The sequence below is a fragment of the Alligator sinensis genome, unplaced genomic scaffold (assembly GCF_000455745.1).
Source record: "Alligator sinensis unplaced genomic scaffold, ASM45574v1 scaffold546_1, whole genome shotgun sequence".
NCBI lineage: Eukaryota > Metazoa > Chordata > Crocodylia > Alligatoridae > Alligator > Alligator sinensis.
This window is the reverse complement of record NW_005842061.1, coordinates 327990-349152: the sequence shown is the minus strand read 5'-3', so window position 1 is coordinate 349152 and position 21163 is coordinate 327990. Positions and strand designations below refer to the sequence as shown.

The following is a 21163-nucleotide window of genomic DNA, read 5'->3' as shown; positions in this document are numbered from 1 at the left end:
CACATGTTGGCGCTCTTTCCAAGTTGATACTATCAGTCTATGAATGTTCCTTCACAAAAGAGTCAGAGAAATACCAGAAGCATTTATGGACAGTATAGTCTTGAATATAAAAGTTTCCCTAGTAAGGATCCCTATCTGGGAAATAAGTAAATCACAAGTATGGACAGGTAGCTGGAGATGAGGGAGTGGAGTGGGGGGACAGGACACAGAAGGACAGGTACCAACAAACCCAAGCCAGCACTGGTATAAACTTCATGGCATAAAACCCATATATCTAAGTGATAATATTCCTGAGTTCAGCCAAAATGCCCAGTATATATAAACTGAAACTATTTAAGTTGATCTAATAAAAGATATTGGATTCACCCAAAGAACCTTGTCTGCCAGTATATAAAGATGCATTCTTACACCACTTACAACATTTAAAGAAAAAATAAGAGATATTCAGGGTTGAAGAAACCTGGGGAACATACATTATGCCAGACAAGGGCTTGGGTACTTTGGCCATTTATACACATATATCCTTGGAGGGTGGGGGGGCGGCGCACTTTAACTAAAGCTTGCCATTTTTCAAGAGCCGCTCTAATTAAAGTGCCCCTGCTGCCATTTTTCAGTGTGTACACTGAAGAACATGACACTGGAGTCTGCTGGAGCATAGTAATTATGACACTTCAGCAGATTTGAGTAATCAAGTCTATTCCGATGCTCTGTAATTACAGTTCATTGGAGCAGCCTTGCTGCATGTGTATAGGTACCCATTGGTGGGACCACTAGAATCACCTTTTTGGAGAAGTCAAGATCCCAGGGCTGTCAATCAGCCATCTTCTATGAGTGAAAAGTTTGTTTAGTTTTCTGTTTGCTTTTAGTTTTGTAATTTGTAGAAAGTTTGTTTTCCTGTTTTTTGGAGGTGGAAAAAAGGAAGATAGCATCTTCTACCACCCACTTCTTTCCTACTTCCCTTAGCTCTGGTTCTCTGGTGCTCTCCCCACATCTGAATCCTGGGTAGGCAGCTATCTAACCTCATGGATCAATTTTTTTCCCCGCACAGAAATAGCCAACTGAATGAGAACAGCTCACCCCAACAAAGCCATAATACGTTGAGAGTCTTTTAAAGACCTCGTCAAAAAAGGATTTCCCCCCCAGCACAATTTAAGACGAGAATTTATCACCAATTGACACACATGTGCAGACCTACCCTATATAGAAGGCTGCTTATAGATGTTAAAAAAAAAAAAAAAAAAAGAAAAACTTTATCAGAAGCAGCAGCACATTTGTTTGACCTGGCTCTGCAATGCCTGTGCAGATCAGGTGCTTTAGTGGGACTTTTTGGCACTTTTATTTAAAGCTGATTCAATCAGCTAGTAGATAAAAGCCCATGATCTATACCAATGTTGGGCGAGCCGGGCACAACTAATGCACTGCCTCTTCTGGGCACGTGCTGGGCTCGGCATAGGAGCACACCAAGTTTAAAGTAAAGCGTTGTTTGTTTGTTGAATATCTGGAAGCAGCCGAAGTGTTTATCCCATTCTAAGAGGGCCTTTTTCAGTTTAGCTTACGCTGCCTGGAAAGGAACTTAAACTGGACCAAAAGAAGCCGTTCTTACAGTCTAAACATGAGCATCTACATGAGCAGTTATGGCGCGTACAATACCTGTGGAACTGGCAAAACCTACCCAGGTAAACAAGGACTATAAGATGTCTGGCCTGCTTGAAGTAGTTTGAATGTAACTGCTTTTCACTGCTGTTTGACTGGCAGTTGTGCATCTCCCAAAATCCAGTCAGCCAAGCAGCTTGTTAAATTACCTAGGAAAGCTTTGATGGGATTGGAAAACCACAAAATAATCCAGTAAAGTAGAAAGAGGACTTTTGCCTGCAACCGCATTCCTCCTCATCTTCATTCTATCGTCTCGTTTCCAACCAACTCCAGCTGCATTTGCTTCCAAAATATAAACCATTTGTTTTGAACTCCACAGAGAATGTTCCAGGCCTTAAAGGTGCCGTAACACCAGTCTTAAACCTCACCACTCCACTTTGTTCCCTTGTCATTTTTAAATTATATGTTTAGGCTTTGGGGAGGCTTGCGATTCCAGTTGGAAGTACATGTTAGGAAAAGCAGTTGTCATTTGCTTCTACAGTGTGTCACTAACATTTTCAGATTCATTTTCCATAGTGACATTTTCATTTTTAGGTTCTACATTAATATCATCATCACTATCCTCATCAGACCAGTGAAAAGGAGAACAATTTTCTCTCATAGTAATTACATGGCTGGCATCCATTTGAATTCCTTTTCTATTTTCTGAACCTTTAGTAACAATACATTTCTTCATTATAGCCCCATTTACCTCAACCAGGTATGTCATTGGTCTCCATGCCTTTTTTCAGAACACAGGATTTTTCAGAATTACATCCCTTGTAATTTTAAACCAATGCCCTTTGTCAGGCATACAAAACTGAGAGGTTTATGTTGTGGATTTCTTGTTCTGTGTTGTTTTCCATCTTTTTCTCTTGCTACGTCTAGTCTAAGCAAATTTGTGACCGCTGGAGTTGTTGTATGGTAGTTTGTAGTGCTAGTCACCACAAAAGAAGACAGTTTGCAGCACAACCTTGGTGGGTTATAACCTCATTTCTCTGGTGCCCTTCAAAGTGTTTGCACAAAACATTAGATTAACACGTATAATGCTGGATGCTTAGCAGGTGATCTAGTGTGTTTTACTGAATTAATCTGAAGGAAAAACCCAAAACAATTTCTTCACAAAAAATTATATGCATTAAAATGAGAGGCAGGGATTTTTGTGGGATGATATCTTTTATTGGAACAACTGCATGGTTGGAATAAAGTTAGACAAGCTTTCGAAGGCAAGACATTCTTCATTAGGTGCATTAAAACTTAACTTTTGCCTCTAGTCCTTAGAAACGTGTCATGTCGGAACCACCACATTGCATCAGTCCACTAGAGGGGTGCCCAATCTCCAGCAGTGGCCAGTATGAGATGCTTTAAAATGAGCTGCAAGACCCAAGGAAGCATACTGTGACACCCAACAGCTTGTCTAAATCCCAAGCACGCAGTTAGTCCAATAAAAAGATATTACCCACAAAAATTCTTCCATCTTGCAAAAGAGGGGTAACAAATTCCACAATATAGAGACATGAGATTACCTGATGACCCAAAAATAGTTTTCACTCAAATCCAAAACATGTTGGGTATACTCTGGACAAATGGTATAAGTAGCAGGTACCATTAAGTGTATGTACTTGTCCTTCCCTGCAGAGGTCAGCATTCATCCCTTGCCAAGATTAAGCAACCCACTTACAAAGATGACATAAACCAGTCTGTAGTGTGTTTCAGAAAGGACCACAAATCACATAAGACTTTCAGTACCTTGTTTAAGTCTTGCCACTAAAAATAAATTTCTAGACAAACTTTTCCTTTTCAATAGGTCTTGATGATCTCTGTATAATTCAAAAAGGGCAACTCTCTATTAACACTATTCCTGTACCCCATCATGAATAATTGTTCTCTGGGAACCACTTTTTTCTAAGAGCAAGGATGAAAATTTTTAATTTGCCATATGATTTGAACAACCAGAAACATTTTTTTGCTCTTAAAAGAGAATTATTTTGGCTTGGTATCTACTGTTTGCTCTCTTGCAGTAATGGCTTGTTTGGGGGGGGGGGGGGGGGGGGGGGGTGCTGGAATAAAGCTGCTGCTATACAATGATTCTACTTCTGGCTATTTTTGTTTTAGAAAGAACTGAGATAATGCATCTTTGCTCTTTCACATTGCACTGTAAGTTTATACACAATGTTAATTTCAGAGATATAGCAGTCTAAAGCCCATCCCTGAACTGGACTGCTACCAGAGGCAGAATACTTGCTTTGAGTCTCTTCTCTTTTCCAGAAGTTTATGACACAATGAACTAAGTAAATTTCTTTCTAAATAAGCATTCATAAAATTTAATTACTCCAAAAATAATGCCTTCTCTCTTTCTCAAATTTAGAGTAATTCTTTCCAGCCTTTGCTAATGTTCTTTTTCCAAGTATTATGGGCTTCTTGTTCCATTTTCCGTGTGTGAAATTACATTTTCTTGAGGGGAAGCTTCAGTTCAAAATTTAACAAAAATACTAAAAAGAGTCTGTTTTGCTGTTGCTTCCTCAGAAAAAAAAAGGTTTGTTTTACTTTTTGGTCCAAACCTATTTTGAATTTAAGTGCTGTGCTTTCAAATACAAGCAAATTGAGACTCAAACTTCCAGAGTAGGTTAGTACAGTCATAATAATCTCAACTATGTAGCATCATGGGGTGCAGTCACATTCTTAGAAGGATTTTTTTTTATTTCATATATCCTACATTTTCTTAATGCTAGAGCCATATTTACAATGTTTTCTAGAAACTCTTCATGATTTTTCAAGTGCCCTTCTAAACTGCTGTTATTAATATGGAACTTAAAGCAAACAACATGGTTTAAAAGTTTGGAGAAATTTCTATATGGTAAGGATACTGTTTACATTGCTTTAGAGACCTGAACATTTGACCAACTCATTAAATATATTCACTGTAAGAATTTTTTGACGAATCCAATTCTAATTCTACCTATTAATATGCCTAAAACAGGTCAAATTTGTTAATCTCATTCCTATGCCAGTTTATTAGTAGTCACTTTTATTATGGGAATGCCTAGGAAACAATAAAATAAGTGCTTCACTGCACTAGACACCGAGTAGTAGACAATCCCTGTCTCACAATGAAAATTCACATGTGAATACTGAACTGCCTCAATGCATCCTCACACTTCCATCAACAGTAGGAGCACACTATTGGTGTCACCCATTTCAATGAATTTTAAATATGAACATAGGAATGACCCCTTCCATACTCCAAATTTACCCAACCTTTACGCCTCCTGTTTACTTAAATGACACAGCAGCAGTTGGCTTCTTCACTTCTGTTTTGCACATATACTCACAAACCATAAGGCATAGGATGCATCTTAAAATTCTGATATGGTAAACATACATGAAGTTTATCCTTTTAATTCCTTCATTAGATATAGTAAGACATAGATGGGGCTCTCCTGACCATTCATCTTGTTAAGCCAATTTCTGTTAATTAGCAAAGGACCATTTCCTTCTGTAACAATTAATGGGGTCAGCAAGTAAATATCCTATTTTACAGTGATCAGCAAGCAACCTACACTGTTTCTATTACCTTGGCCATAGTTTTTCAATATTGCATCAATTCTCCTAGTTTAAGATTATGAAAATGACTTGTACATTTGTTTTTAAAAGTTACAGTTATTGCAGCACCTGTATTAATAGCTATCTTCATATTTACATTATTTATATTTACATTACCCTAATATGGAATATTAGCATCCATTGATCCTGTACCACAAACAGCTCTCAGAAGTGACATAAATCACAGCTCATCCCATTATGCATGGGCACATTATGGCTTCCCATTCGCAGGGCTGGTATAGAATTTTATTCACATATGCAAAAAACCATTTTTTTACATTAATTCCTTTCCCTTCACAAACCCTAAAAACTACATAATTAAAAAATATCATTGCTCTGCTTGAGGTCACATACTGAAATACTTGAAAATGAAATCCTTCCAGCTCACTGGTGTTCTCCTGCATGGGTGCAGCAGTTCTTGTCACCTACTTATGCATACAGACTCCCTTTCTTTATGTGACATATGGACAAAGGGGATCTCATGAACAGCAGGACATTTTTGTCAGAGGACTCATATACCAACATATCATCCACCACTACTTCCGGTTTAAGTTTCTTCCTGTGAACAATACTTACAGCCTCTCTCTTCGTTATGGATTCTGACTCGATATATAGAATGATCCCTAAGGGCTTCTAGCAGATGGTTACCAAAATGACAGGTTGCAAATAGCCTTTTAGGACTGACTGGGACATCAGATAATTTTCCCCATACCTTTGGTTGCTTAAACGAAAGAATCCTCTTAGTTAAAAAGTTTGCTTGGGGAACTAAGTGCTTTTGAGCACTTCAAATTCTTAGCAGTTACATCAGTTAAGGAAACCTGCGTATCTTTTGAGGTGGCAGATACTACTTTTCTAACAGCAGCAAGGAAAAATAATCTTTTTGCGTAGCCATCTTCTAAGTTAGTGTTCTTATGCCAACCTTATAGCCTTTGTGCCAAAGTAGAAGCTCACTTTTCCATCAAAGTGGAAACTCCTCACTCCCCCTCCATCTACAGTCACTTTCCCTTTTACCATATTTTCTTCATATACAAAACATCTTTTTTTCCAAAAAAACAGCTGCTGGAAATTGCACTGTGTAATACGTGGGACAAAATACAGTAAGAGCATTTTTTGCTGCTTTCCAGGCAAAAGCAAAAGTAAAATCTTCAGGGACTTAAAGGGAACAGAATAACAAACGTGGCAGACTCCCTAGCTGGTGCTACTCAGTCACTTACTACAAGGAAAGATCTTTTTTTCTTCATTCTGCCTTTCAAAAACAAGGCACATATTTTATTCCAGGTCACGCTGTAAGTGAGAAAATATGGTATTTTGTTATTTAATTTTTACTCCTTCAATGCTGTCTTAGATCACCTTGATGCTTCCCAAAAGGATTCCATCTTTGCCATCAGTTGTTTTTCTTAGCTCTCAAAAACCCAAATCATCCAAGTTCTTATTTTGACTACAAAGATTTTAACTTGAACAGAAAACATAGATAAAAAAAAAAAGGGATAGTAAAACAGTCAAGAGAGCAATGGAGGTATCCTTGTTCAAAAGCTGCATCCAGTCCCATTACATTTCTAGGTTCTACCTCCAAACAACTCCAGCTGGAACAGCTTCCTAAAGGCTCTGTATAACATGAACCTCTGGTACTCTGCCACCTCAGAATATTCCTGACTTTATAGACACCAAATCCATATGCAGTTACCACAGTTCTTAAAATTTGATTCATCACATGAGTTGCAAATACTTGGGGGACAGGAAGTGGGGGGGGGGGAAGGGATACCTTAGAGATGCAAATGCATCATCCTAACAGAAAGTCCAATTTAGTTCTTATGGAAAATTACTTCTCCTTGGGCAAAAAAAGGGACCTCCAGTTTACAAGAATGCCTCTGCTCCATAGCTTCCTCTTTGGAACCAGACTTTGCTTCAAAACAGATTTTAGAAGTTCCTCACTTGACCAAGGATGTATTTGGTAGCCGTGTTGGTCTGAGACAAAAAGAAATACAAAAATCTAGAACGCTTGGTTCCAAAAGGATACCCACTTGACCAAGGCATTGGACACTAGAAACTTCAGCAGCCATCAAGAGAGGCCTGGAACATATTTGGGGATAGGTGAGACAGAGCAATTTAATTAAAACTCACTTCAAAGGAGACAAAAAATCATTTAAGAAAAGCAACATAAATATTATTTTAAAACAATCTGGAAGAGGCCACTGGGGAGTGGGGGCCAAAGAGTCAGTTCCCAGGGAAAGAAGGAATTAAAGGGTGAATGGATTACACTGCTCTTCACTATTTAAAGGGTAATGTAACAGATTTACTGGGTGTCAATTTTTACCAAAAAGTATGGCCAAATGGCTTTAGAAAGTCATCACCCATGTGAAATAATGTATGAAAGCTCCTACTGTGGATCACTTTCCATCCTGCAGGGCAACCATGTCTCTGTATTGCTGAGCCTCAAATCAGGTATCACATCGCTCAGCAGGTTTCACTAAAAGGCACTGCTTCTGCTAATACGGTACAACACACATTTTTCAAAACAAGAAAATAGCTCTTCGCATATTTTTCTGCTCTGTTAAAATGACTGCTTCAAGCAAAGCCCTCTTGCTGATATTCTCTCAGTGGATAACTGGGGAGGAAGAGGAGAACCACACAGAATGCTGTGTCCCTGAAAAACATAAGAAATTAATATAAACTCCATTAACAGAAGTTTAGTTGAGACTAAGCCATATCTGAGGGTACAACAGTACTGATATGACCACGGGTGTGTTTCAACCTCCCCAGACTTTAAACCTTGTCCCAAAGAATGCCTGGAACCTCCTTAAGTTCTTTAAGGCAGTGGTTCTCAGCCTTTTTCCTACGGGGACCCAACTGCAATGATTGATGTCCTGTCCCCACCCACACCCTCCTGGTGCCCAACCCCCAGTCTCCTGCCCCCATGGACCATGCTGGTGTCCTTCACTCCCAACCTGCAGCCCCCTGCCCCTGCCAGCCCTGCCAGAGGGGGCCCCCAGTTACCCCCATCCTGCTTGGGCCTAAGTGCAGTGGCTGCAGCGGCTGTGGCTCACGTGGCCAGCAGTGGAGTGAGTCCAGCCCCGGCACGTGCTGAAGGGTGGAAGAGAAGGGTGGAAGAGAGGCCTGTGGCACCCCCTGCACTAGGCTGGGGCTGCTGCACTGCACCAGGAAGCCTGATCCTGGCCTCATCTGCCCCCCCCCCCCCAAGCTGTGTCTCCTGGATGCTCCACTCTGGCAAGCATGGGCACCGCTCCGGTGCCACCAGCCTAGCCATGCAGCTCTCCCCTGCTGGAAGGGACAGGCAACTTTCCACCACCACTCTGCTCTGCTGCAGCTCGCAACCCTTTGAAATATTCTTGTGACTCACTGTGTTAGGGAACTAGGATACATATGGCCAAAGATCTAGACTGAAATTTGAGCCACACTAAAGGCAATGGGAATTATGAAACTCACTTTAGCCTGGTGTCCAAGGCTGCTTTATAACATCTTTGAGCCCTTCCACTACCTAGTTAGCAAGGCTGCTCTATAGCTGGTCCACAAAAACCTACATTCCAATCCATCCTTGTATGGATTCATGAAGACACTTTTAAGTACTGCTTTAGTGGCTTTGGTAAGCATCATTCCTTGAAGTACAGCAGGCTGAAAGGTTTCTATCAGAACATTGACAATTATTTACTTTTTGGCTAGAAACAAAGATTTGCAGAATGTTTTCATTAGGGATGAAACATTTTTTCCCACAGAATCAGACCTTCTAGTTTTGTTTTTTATTGAAAAGATGATCATGGGAATTTCTGAAACCAACAAAATCTATTTATATATATAAAAATTCCTGCAAAATTAGATGTGCAGCTATTCTCGGAAAAGCATATGATCTAAATAGGAAGGTTAAAAGGGGTAAGCACTTCAAATACAGTATAGCACAGATATTTACCTGTGCCTCCAGGAAGCATATAGAACAGTTTAAGATTCTTCCTTCCACCCTCTTCCCTGCCTTTTCATTAATTCTAGGAAGCTAAATGCAAGGAATTATATTCACCTAATAAGACTGCACAGTTAATATTGTGAAGGGTCAAGATAATGCACAAAATTATGTTTTCATGTTGGTGTTTCTTATTCAGGATCCAATTTTGCAACCTTCACTCATACTCAGCACCCTTTAATTCATACAGGAGGTGTCATTTATGTCCCACATGCCCATAAGTAAGCACTATTCAACATACAGATTACAGAATTAAAGCCTATATGTGCAAGCAGCATAGCTGAAGGGAGCACTGGGCAGAGGACTCAGACCCAATCTGTGATACTGCCTACTAAGTAACTCAGACCAACTCACCTGACTTTTTTCAGTTGGTTTCCAAACCTGTAAATTCAGAATGCCATGACTGACCTCCTTTGTAACATGCTTCAGGATCCACAGATGAAAAGTGCTATATTTAATAACAATATATGATTACTTAATATCTCACTGTGGATGTTGCCAAAATGTCTGTTTGAGTGTGCACAGCACATAAAATGTACCTAAGTTTTAGAGACTATAACATTTTTATTTCCTGATTTTAACAATGCAACTTTCCCCTCTTAGAGGCACATTTTTCCCCTCACACACACACCTTCCCTTCCTCAGTGAAAATCATGTACACGTATTTTTATATCACTTTCTAAAGGAATAAGACAGACACAGGCAGAATGAGATGGAGAGGCTGGCAGTAAAACTCTTCAACTGAGACTGTTAAGTGGTCTTTGCTATTGCATGAAGGGGTCATTAACAGTCAGGCTGGAGCTGGTGCATTCCCTTATAGATAGTACATAAATACTAATGAAAACATATCCAATATGTCATTTGTATATGGAGACAGAAAGAGAGAGGCAATAAGTGAGTGCTGAAAAGAAAATCTGCTCTGTAAGTAGAACTTCAGCATGCTTCATTTTCCCCAAGAGAGTCAGAGGCCACTGAAAAGTCTGTGCTTAAAAGTGCCTATTCCAATACTCACTGGGGCATTTTTCTATTGACCACCACAAACTTTAGATCAGACCTTAAGTCACTTCCCTTTAATGATAGAAAACCATCTGAAGGAAAAAAATCAACAAGGGGAACCTCTAAGTATTCCTTCTGACTAGAGGATGGGTGATTTCACTTTTACTGCATGCCCAAGAAGCCACTGAACACACTTCCAGAGTAACTGGAAGATTTTATCTAAGTCTAAAAGGAAGACTAGTCCTTTGCCTTGGTCAGCTTTTAAACCCATTGAATAGCAAGAGATGCTTTACTCTCCAGGCCTGCTGTTTTGCTAAATGTCCCCCTTGGCTTTCATAGTTGCAATTTAGGAAGCATGCTCATAATTTAGAGAGAGAGAGAGAGAGAGAGAGAGAGGGGCAGCCAGCAGTCATAATTTTTTTTGAGGGACAACCCATTTATCTATCTTGTCATTAGACAAGGCAGTTTCAAAATACTTCTCCTATTCTACCTCATTCATGTGCTACTGTGCCTCATCCACAATCATGGTCTGCACATGATATACTGAATGCTAATATAATTTACATCAGTGGCAAAAGCAATATGGCTTATACCAGGAATTAGAGCCAAGAGGTGGTCAGTTATCCTGGGATAGCTGCTATAGTAATTGCTATTACTAGTTGGCAGGGGAATGGGGCAAGTGATCATCCATTTGCATGGATCAAACAGCTACCTCTGGACAGCTGCAGGCACATGTCACAGATCTTAGCATTACACCAGTATATTTTTACTGCTGTTGTTTTCCCCGAGGTAACTCTATACCAGATTATAGTATGCTAGACAGGTATAAAGCTAAATATTGTGGGTAACCCTATATTTAGGGTTATTTAGGGTAACCCTAACCCTAACCCTTGTCTTGTGTGTCCAAGTCATACACATGTTTCTGAACTGGTAGAGCTTTATTAATGGCAGCTGCTGGGCAGACAGAAGTTGAATGCAAGCATTTACCACCTTTTTTTAACTCTGCCCTGGGGTAAATGCCTACACTATATATTGTATACACTCCAGTTGCCACTAGGGGAACTGCACCAATGAAGGAAAACATTTATGCATTTAAGCTAGGAGGGAAATATAACATCTGATTCAAGTAATGGCTCTGGGGTTTAATGCGACTTGGAGAAGTAACATTTGACTCGCACTCTGTTGATCAGAAAGTGCACTAAACTGTCCCAAAGGAATGCCAGCTAAGCCAAACTTTATGACATCTATTCAGTAAAATTCCACCTTTCATTTTCATTTGCACTAAAATTTGGACTATGAAGGGAAGGATCTGATTGGTTAATGAAGGCTCTGATTGTGTGGGCAAAGTAGTCACCCAGGGCTTATATAAAAAGAAAATGTTGAGAGTATCCTAGAAATGATTCAGAGGTACACAAAGGGGGAGAGGGGGCAGCAGGGAAGGGAAGTCTTGCCTAAGTCTGTTATTGAGAGTCAGATTGTTACTGTCACTTGCTGAGCTGTAATTAAATCCATCAGTCAAGACAAACATAGCTGGTGTTTATCAAATTTACTCTGTGTGGCAAAATGCTGCCAGCTGGTGGCAGCCTCATTCTAGCCCATAAACAGATGGATTTTCACCCTCAACCCATAAGTAAGGACTGCTGAGCTGTGTGAATGATAGCTATGTGCCAAGATTCATATTAAGTACAATGAATTTCCAAATTTGCCATAACTGCCATTTTCATTTCACTCAATTATACTTTGAAGAAAGTTTTTTAAAGCTGTTGGAAACAATTTACCTAAGACTCATCAACTCCCTGCCCTTCCCCTCCCTCTTCTCCCCCAAAAAGCTATAGGAGCATCCAAAATGGCAGGCTATGAAGAGAGGTATATTGTGGGCAGTCATTTACATGTTATACAGTGGTAGCTGCTGTATAAAAAACCAAGTCAGATAGTGGACTAGCAATTTGTTTCTAGAGACCAAGGTATTACCTGACTTGAGTTGCAAGGCAAAATGGGTCCCCTAGGGTCCAGTCATAATGGTCTGGCACGAGCGGCAGGTTGTGCTCCAAAAAACCCCCAGAATTCATATTGCAGTGGTATTGCTCACTGCATTGGCAGATCTCTGCAGGGCTCTTGGGCTGGATTGTCAGGGGTATAACAGGTCAAGACTAAGGTGCATTGACACGGATTGTGTGGGAAGCTTCCATATGGTGCGCTTGGGCTATGTTTGGCTCTAGGCAGTGCAAACAGACTCTTGTTTTCCCAATCAATGAAACTAAATGGGGAATGCACAAATGTACAAAAAGGCAACACTTTCTATGTTGTGCTACACCCTGCACAGAAGGGACTGAGCAGGGAGAAAGGTGGAGGGGTAGCTCTCTATGTGAGGGAGCAGCATACCTGTCTGGAGGCTGATACTGGCTCCAAAGATAAGCAGCTTGAAACCCTCCAAGTCAAGCTTCATGGGGGGGCAAAGTAAGAGACCTAACTGTGGGCATTCACTACAGGTCACCAAACCAAGGGGAGGAGCTGGATCTAGCGTTCTCTCGAGAACTGACAGAGGCGTGTGTACAAGGGACTTGGTTGTCACGGGCGACTTCAATTACCTGGACATAGATTGGGAGAAACACTTGGCTAGGTCGGATCGGTCACGTAGCTTCTTAACTGTAAATCAAGGAGCTCTTTCTGACCCAGGAAGTGCAAGGGCCAACCAGAGGTACCACTCTCCTAGACTTGGTGTGCGGCTTGAGCACTGAGGGTAACCTGGGTGACAGCGACCATGAGCTCATCAGGTTCATTGTCCGCCGCAAGGATGACAAACCAACTAGCAGGATTGAAGTCCTGGACTTCGAAAATGCTGACTTCAGGCTCAGGGCATTAGTACAGGCGATGTGGGACCAGGGACAGAAGGCGAACGGGGTGCATGAAGAGTGGTCAAGAGTGGTCATTCCTCAAGGACATGATCCTCAAAGCACAAAAGAAAACCGTTCCCATGAAGAGGAAAGGGAGGAAAATGGCTGGCAAGCCCTCCTGGCTTAATAGGGACATTGTGGTCCTCTTGAAAAAGAAAAAAAAAAAGGCATACACGCCATGGAAACTAGGGACAGTCCTCATGGAGGACTATACAATGGTGGTCCACACTTGTAGGGAAATGATTAGGAAAGCTAAGGCGGTGACTGAGTTTAAGTTAGCCAAGGGACTCAAAGACAATAAGAAGTCCTTCTTTAAGTATGTAGGGAGTAGAAGGAAAATAAATGGAAGCATGGGGCCTCTGCTTAACACCTCGGGACAGCTGGTAATGGACACTGAGGAAAAAATTGAACTCCTGAATGCCCACTTAGCTTCGGTATTTCACCGGACCAAGGGGAAAGATAAGCAAGATAAGGATAACAGGGGGCATGGTGGGAATGATAGCCTTCCCACTTTGGATGCTGATCTGGTGCAAAACCAACTAGAAAAGCTAGACATTTATAAGTCAGCAGGACCAGATGAACTTCACCTGAGAGTGCTGATGGAGCTGGCTGAGGTCACTGTGAAACCCCTGGCAAAACTCTTACAGAAATTGTGGCACAGAGAGGAGATCCTTGAGGACTGGAAGAGGGCCAACATTGTACCCATCTTCTAGAAGGGGATGAGGGAGGACCCGGGCAACTATAGGCCAATCAGCCTAACCTTTCATCCCAGGGAAAATCCTGGAAAAAACTAATTAAAGAATCTATGTGCGATACGCTCATTGAGGGTAAGATTCTGAATGATAGCCAGCATGACTTCGTTGCAGGTAGGGCTTGTCTTACCAACCTCATCTCCTTCTATGAACAGGTCTCTTGCCACCTGGACACAAGAAAGCAGGTCAACATTATATACCTAGACTTCCAAAAGGCTTTTGATCTAGTATCCTACAATATCCTTGGGGAAAAATTAGAAGATTGTGGGCTTAACTGCTTCAGTGGGTGGAAAGCTTTCTGCAAGGTAGGACCCAGAGCAGAGCATTCTCATGAATGGATCTGTGTCATCCTGGTGAGAAGCAGCCAGTGGTGTCTCTCAGGGGTCCATGCTTGGACAGGTGCTTTTCAACAATGATTTGGATGTGGGGGTGAAAAGCTCGCTGGCCAAATTTGCGGACAACACCAAGTTATGGCGGAGTGTGGTCATGCCAGAAGGTAGGTTGCAGATACAGGTGGACCTGGACAGGCTGGAGAGCTGGGCGGACCAGAACCAGATAAAGTTCAACACTCAGAAGTGTAAGGTGCTCCATCGGGGGGCAAACAATCCCTAACATACCTACAGGCTCGGTGGTGACAATTTGACTTGCAGCATGGCCAAAAGGGACCTATGGGTAGTGATCGACCATCACATGAGCATGAGCCAGCACTGCGATGCTGTGGCCAGCACGGCAGACATGCTGACATGTACTGACCGTTGCATCTCATGCAAAGCTAAGAAAGGGAAACTCCCACTGTACTCCTCACTGGTGAGACTGCACCTGGAGTACTGCATCCAGTTCTGGGCCCTGCACTTCAACAAGGACATGGAAAAACTTGAGAGAGCTCAGAGAAGAGCCACCCGTATGATCAGGGACTTGCAAGACAAGCCATATGAGGAGAGGCTGAGGAACTTGGGCCTCTTCAGCCTACAGAAGAGAAGGCTGAGAGAGGACCTGGTATTGGCTTACTGCTACAACAGGGGAGTACATCAAGAACTCGGTGAACAGCTGTTCACCAGGGCACCCCTGGGAAAGACCAGGAGCAATGGATACAAACTCCTGGAAGGCTGCTTCAGGTTCAGTTCCAGGAAACACTCCTTCACAGTCAGGGTGTCCGGACTGTGGAATAAACTCACTCCAGTGGTGGTGCGGTCACTTACCCTGGAAATCTTCAAAAGGAGACTGGACGGTCACCTTGCTGGGGTCACTTGACCCCAGTTTAGTTTTCCTGCCAAGTGCAGGAGGACTGGACCTGATGATCTACAAGGTCCCTTCCAGCTCCTAACAATCTATGAATGCTTACCTCTGAAAGCATACTACTGCAAAACCCAAGACGCAAGGGGAGAAAGTGAGCTACCCTACCTAATAGTGGCCTAGCCCAGAGGTACACTGGGAAGAACCGCCTGGAAAATGCTGCACATTCTCATGACTGCTGGACCCTGGCCTCATGAGAATGCTCAGGCTCCTTTAGGATTATACAACTTGTGGTGGTAGCAGCAGATGGTGGGTTTGTTTGAATGGCATTAAGCCCAGCACTTATACTAACTGGTTTTGACATAATTCGGCTATCTAACCTCCTTTGGTCCAGGATGAAGTAGGAGGACAGTGAACTCCCAGGAGCCTTTGAAAAAACAAAAAACAAGACACAAGCACACACCCTGAAAACAGAAAGCTCAAGGAGGGAGCAACACTAAGTTGAACTCTCGCTTTGCTTAAGATCTTCCTCATGCCATCCCATCCCTTCAGTCTCCTACCACTCTGAACAGAAAGTCTTCCTCTTCACTGAAGGCTGGTCATGGCATAAGCAACTATAAAGTTACTCAACCTGAGGTAGTATGACTTGAAACACCCATATATTCTGTCCTCCCTCTCCTGGCATCTGCAACAGTGCTACACCTGGTTTCAACAGGCAATACAGCTATCCAGGATCATCTTTCAAGGGTTGCTGTATTAAAGCTCACTGAGTTACTGTATTCTTGCATTTTGCAGCACTGTAAAGACACTTACTTGTTCATCTCTGGATCCTGGGATGCAGCTTGAAGGAAGCCCTTCTGTAAATTACCTGTCACACACCAAATACTAACCAAAAAAGGAACTGAAATGAACTTAAAACAGAAAGAGTCAAAAGAAAAGGAAAAAAAGATTATTCTCTTACTGATGTATGTGGCAAGACGAGAAAAAGGAAGAGTTCAAAATTCCTTTTAAAACTCTGTGCTTCTCAATCTTTACCTATTTGTAAATGCCTTTTGAGTAACCTAATAATGTGTTAATAACCACAAACTGAAAGCTCAACTGCCAAAAGTGATCTGCAAGTTGGACTTACAAGGGGAGAAAGAGGTGTGAAAACTCAAGCCGTGTCTGCATTACAATCTTGCTACCCTGGTTAGCAGAGTAAAGCAGGCTAAGTCCCAACTGACAAAACTTGCCTGTTGAAGCCCTTGGTGTGCATGCAACCTTTCAAAAAAGAAAAAAAAAAAGATTACACTATTTGAGATTTTTTTTCATTCATGCCAGACAATGTTACTGTACCAATACGAAACACCTCTTTGCTGGTACAGTAGCACCCACACCAAAAGGACACTGGAAGTATTACTATACCTTGATTCTTACTCCTGGTGTCAACATGGCCTCAACGTAGCCTGTTTACCTATACCAAGCAGCTAACCCAAAATAGCTCTGGACACACAGCACTTCCATGTAATTTCACCCCTGATTTTTTCCCCAGTGTAATTCTATATCAGATTCAAGTTGCACCAAAACAGGGATGTACAGTCTCCATTCCTTGTTTATACCAATGTAAATATATTGTGTTTTTAAGTCCTGCTTTTGCATTTTTGATCAGGATGGTAGGATATTACAAGATAGATCACGTAGATGACAAGATATTAGAACTGGTAGCCAGGGATCTCACGGGAAGGTACTGGAGGACAATCACATGTTTAGCTTGTGACTGCACATTTTCACTAGGCAATTTGGGGTAGCAATACTCATTACCAGATCCCAAGCTGTATGGAAGTTGCTGAGGTATGCAGTGGTTTTCTTGCCATATGACATCAAGAATATACAATTATGGATGCGTGAATGCAGAGCATATTAAGAAAGAACATGGTTGAGCCATAGTTACAACTGCAGTAAAGATAAGCCCTAAAATGGATCCTCCCTGCTCCCAAAAGGAATTTAAATTCCAGTAGAGCAGAAAGAACAAACTCCCATGCCTAAAACATGTAAACTTCCAGGAAACAGCTTTATATGAGATTTCAGGCAGATTTCTTGTTTCACAGCCTATGATGTGTCTTGCTTTTTTTTTTTAATGACTTACACAGCCAACTACATACATACCCTAGTCATCCCTTAGGTAGATCTAATGGGAATTCAGGGGTCCTGAAAAGCAAATAAACAGAGTATGCACAAACCCCACTGGGTCTTCTGCCTCATGTTCTGTTATGCACAGTAATCTTCATGTCCTTTCATGTCTTCTCTCTCAGGCAGAAAGTAGAGAAGTGACAACTGAAAACACGAGGAGCTTTAAGAAGTTCCTTAGTCTTTCCTTAACTAGCTCTCTCTTTCCCCAACTGTCCTTTTTAGTGGCCATTCCAAGTTGTTGCTTTGTTACTATTTGCTTTCAAGATGTTTTCCCCTCAGGCAAAATAAAACCTAGAACTGGATGCAACATCACAGCCTCAGATTGCTATGGTTATAGAACATACTGCACTGGTAACAAGACAGCATATTTTTACAGGAATTTTGTATCATTCAGACTGTGCTGTTACAGAAAATTGCTCCTAGTTTGATTTTGAAGAGTAAAAGGGGGGAAAAAAAACCCATGTGAGTCTTATTTGAGAACAAGTCAAAGGGGCCAGAACTCGATAAAAGAAGTATTTTAGGGGGCCCCCACAACAAGATTACAAATATGCAGTCACAAAAGATTACTGATTATTTCTAAATTGCTACATAATTGTGCTTGAGCAGCTAAGCTTTCATTAAAAAGTAAAGTCTCCAAGCCCTCATGTTTACCAAAGAAAACCCCCTTCAAAACATGACTCAAACACTGAACACTACAGCACAATCCAATGAGAGTTAAAAATAGATCAGGCAGGCAGGACTTGGTGGTGGTGATGTTGTACACCCAGTACTTACAAGTCATTTAGAGTACACTGAGGGTAGAGGGAATGACTGGAAGTTGCTAGTATCTCACAGCTGGGTGGTGGCCTGTCTGAAGGAAGCTGGGGGCCTCAGGCCAAGCCCCACTGGTGAAAAGTCCACATTATAAGAACCACCCTTGTGACTGGCACTAATTAGCAGCCTAATTGATAGTTTCTGCAGAAAATGACCTACCTCAGCCATAGATGTTGTCCCTTCAGGTCAGGGTGGGGAAGTTTGGGCTAACATTTGCCTGTCCTGTATTTGCTGTGGGGATAAACAGGGCTTCACACTGCAATTTTATACACAAGCCATGCCCTGCTTGACTGGAGACATGATTCCTTCTGTTCTCGAAGCCAATCAAAATATATCAAGTCAATAACACAGCAGAGCAAGGCTCTTCATTGTTTTGACAATAATCATCCCATGCAATGGGCAAGTCTCCATGAGGTATAATAGACAAAGCCCTGGGACAACAAAAATCACAGGATCAGTGTCTCCTGCTCTGACAATAGAAAGCATTGTGGCTTCACCTCAATGTTTATTTTTCTATTAGCTTTATCCCAAAGTTACTGCAATGATTTATGCAATCAAATATATATCTTTTTTTTACCACCTTGTTCTGACTGACATTCTTTGAACACATCTGGGATGTTTGCTCTTTTGCTGCTTGGCCAGGATAGTACAAGTTAAATAAAATGAGTTTGGTGTCATAATATTAATTTACCAACAGAGGAAAAAAAGACTCACAAGCAGATTTCTTCCCTTCTGAGGAAGACTGAGGAACAGCACTGAGAACTTAGTAACAGGGCTCCACAGGCCAGATCTGGCTCATGGGCCATATGTTTCACACTCCAATGTGGGCATACTGCTCCAATGTGCCTGAACCTGCAATATCTACATAATTCAATTAACTAGATGTAAAGCCTATAAGGTGTCATGGCTTCAAAATTCAAGCCATTAAAATTCATTTGTTACCAAATTCACTTCCTGTAGTTTCCACAGAACATAGCATTAGATAATGCACTACATGGACTTTTTAGCTCTCCTAGTAATATCTGATCTATATCCCACTGTTAAATAAAAAATGCCAGGCTAAGTGAAACAGGGAGCATCTACACGTGCCCCTGACTGTGGATTTGGTACTGCTGTGCAAGTACTAAATGACTGTGCAGTATGTGCTGATACTGCATAGTCCTGGCAGCGCATATGGTTACTTTTAGATGCTGTGTTGTCGTAGCGATGAGCTTCAGAGATGTAGCTCATTGCCATAGTGCTGGCGGCAGGACTTATGGCTGCCTGTGCTATATCGCCATAGCTCGTCGCTACGGTGACAAAACATCTCATGTAGATGCACCCACAACGAACCTGTTCCCATGCAGCAAAATTTGTGTTGTGTTCAACAAGCTTTAGTACCTTGGTTGTCAGCCAGAAAGTTGAGATTCATAACCAAGATCCGAGTTCCACTGTTTTATGTGAACACTGGGTGTATAGCTTCATCCAAAGACTTCTTGGCTATGGAGCCATGTCCTCTCCACCTCTCTTCTGCCTGTACTCAAGCCACTTCCAGCTGCCTTCCTCCAGCTCCAAATGACAATCTGTCTGTGAGATCCATTTCCTATGATTTATGTTGATCTGGTCCAAAAAGGAAGGAGCTGGACCCAGAGTGCAACTTCTGTGGTAGGAGTTAGAGAAGAACAGCTAAGGAAGTTAATGTCTGGTATTATCCATTAGCAAAGGAATCATAGAAATCACAGAGAAGTAAGGGTGGAAGGGACCTCCAGAGGTCATCTAGTCCAACTGGGGAATTGAACCAGAGACCTTAGTGTTATTAGTACCAGATAATAAAACAAAATCTAGGACACTGGTTGGCATGTCTAAGAAAGTAGCATTCACAAGGCCAATGGGTTGAGTGTGCTGAAGTCAGTAGTACAAAATCAAAGGTGGAGAGGAGCCAAGAGAGCAGTCTCCATTCTCCTGTGGTGCTGCATTTTTCCCTGTAGCCAAACAGCAGCAGTAGCTGCATCTTAAGCAGTCACATAACTTGCATCGGGACTTGAATGGGACTGTATTCAAAGTTCAGTGCAGTGCCTTCATCACACGCAACAATATTCCACTTAATGAACCAAATCCTGCATTCCCTTTTCAGGAAACTTTCTCAAAGAATTCAAGAGAAGGTCTGCCTGAGCAAGGGCTACATGATTTGACTCAGTGCATTGGTAATAGATGTTCTATCTGGATCTGGAAAGTTGGAGTTAGGTGTACATGCTTTTTCTGTTGCTAAATGATGTGTATGTGCTTAGCAACATCTGTATTCAGAGCAATTCAGTATATTTGCAAACCCACACATACACCTACTGAGATTGGTCCTGCTGATATCCGCATTCTTCAGCTACCTGCATGGATGTCCATTCACCAGTGATGGATGCTCCTAACAGGTTTTGCACACAGTACTGCTTTCTTAAAAGACATAAAGGCCTCCCCATCTCAGCATTGTGCATCTGTCAGTGTATTATGCTATAAGGTCTCTGGCTCTTCTCTTTCGGTGGCCCTCATGTGAGAGAAAGGGAGCTCACTCCAGAGGCAGATGGATCTAATAAGCATTAAACTTCCCAAAATGAGATTTGCCACGCTTCTTCAAAGAAAAACAATCCCTTAGATTTGGAGCTCAGTGCATGCGAGAGGAAGGGGAGCTGGGGAGAGAAGAAAGATCGCTTAAAGGACCCTTAAAGAAATTACACTAATAAGATGACCCCCGCCCCGAGCATCAGCAATGCTGGAATCTGGCTTTTGTTTCTGGATAGATGAAGATTTTGTAATGATTAGGAGGACAATTCATCTCTTCTGCGGGCTATGCTTACACCCTCATCTCCTGCTGGAGGGGAACTTATTCACACTATAAACATGTCTGCTTTAGAGGAAATAAATGGGAAATAAAAGTGTGGACAGTGGTCTCTCCTTGTAAGATCCTGCACTGGAGGGTGGGCTGGGCTGGGCTGGGCTGGGCTGTGCTGCCCTGCATGGGGGAAAAGGGGGACAGAGGGGTATACATCCTTTTTATTACATTTTAACTCGAGCTGCCATGATTCTCATATCAGCTCCTGATTCCCACCAACTGCCACCCTACTTCAGTGAAA

The 21163-nt window shown here is 41.9% G+C and overlaps 1 protein-coding gene across 1 annotated transcript in view; it reads right to left on the bottom strand.

The window, feature by feature from the left end:
• The window catches only part of UNC5B (unc-5 netrin receptor B), a 124217-nt gene extending 116934 nt beyond the window's left edge, over positions 1 to 7283 (bottom strand). Inside the window, exon 1 of the mRNA XM_025203541.1 lies at positions 7257 to 7283. Coding sequence (XP_025059326.1) covers positions 7257 to 7269 — 13 coding nt within the window. The 5' untranslated portion in view covers positions 7270 to 7283. The remainder of the gene's footprint in view (positions 1 to 7256) is intronic.
• Between the last annotated feature and the right edge of the window lie 13880 nt (positions 7284 to 21163).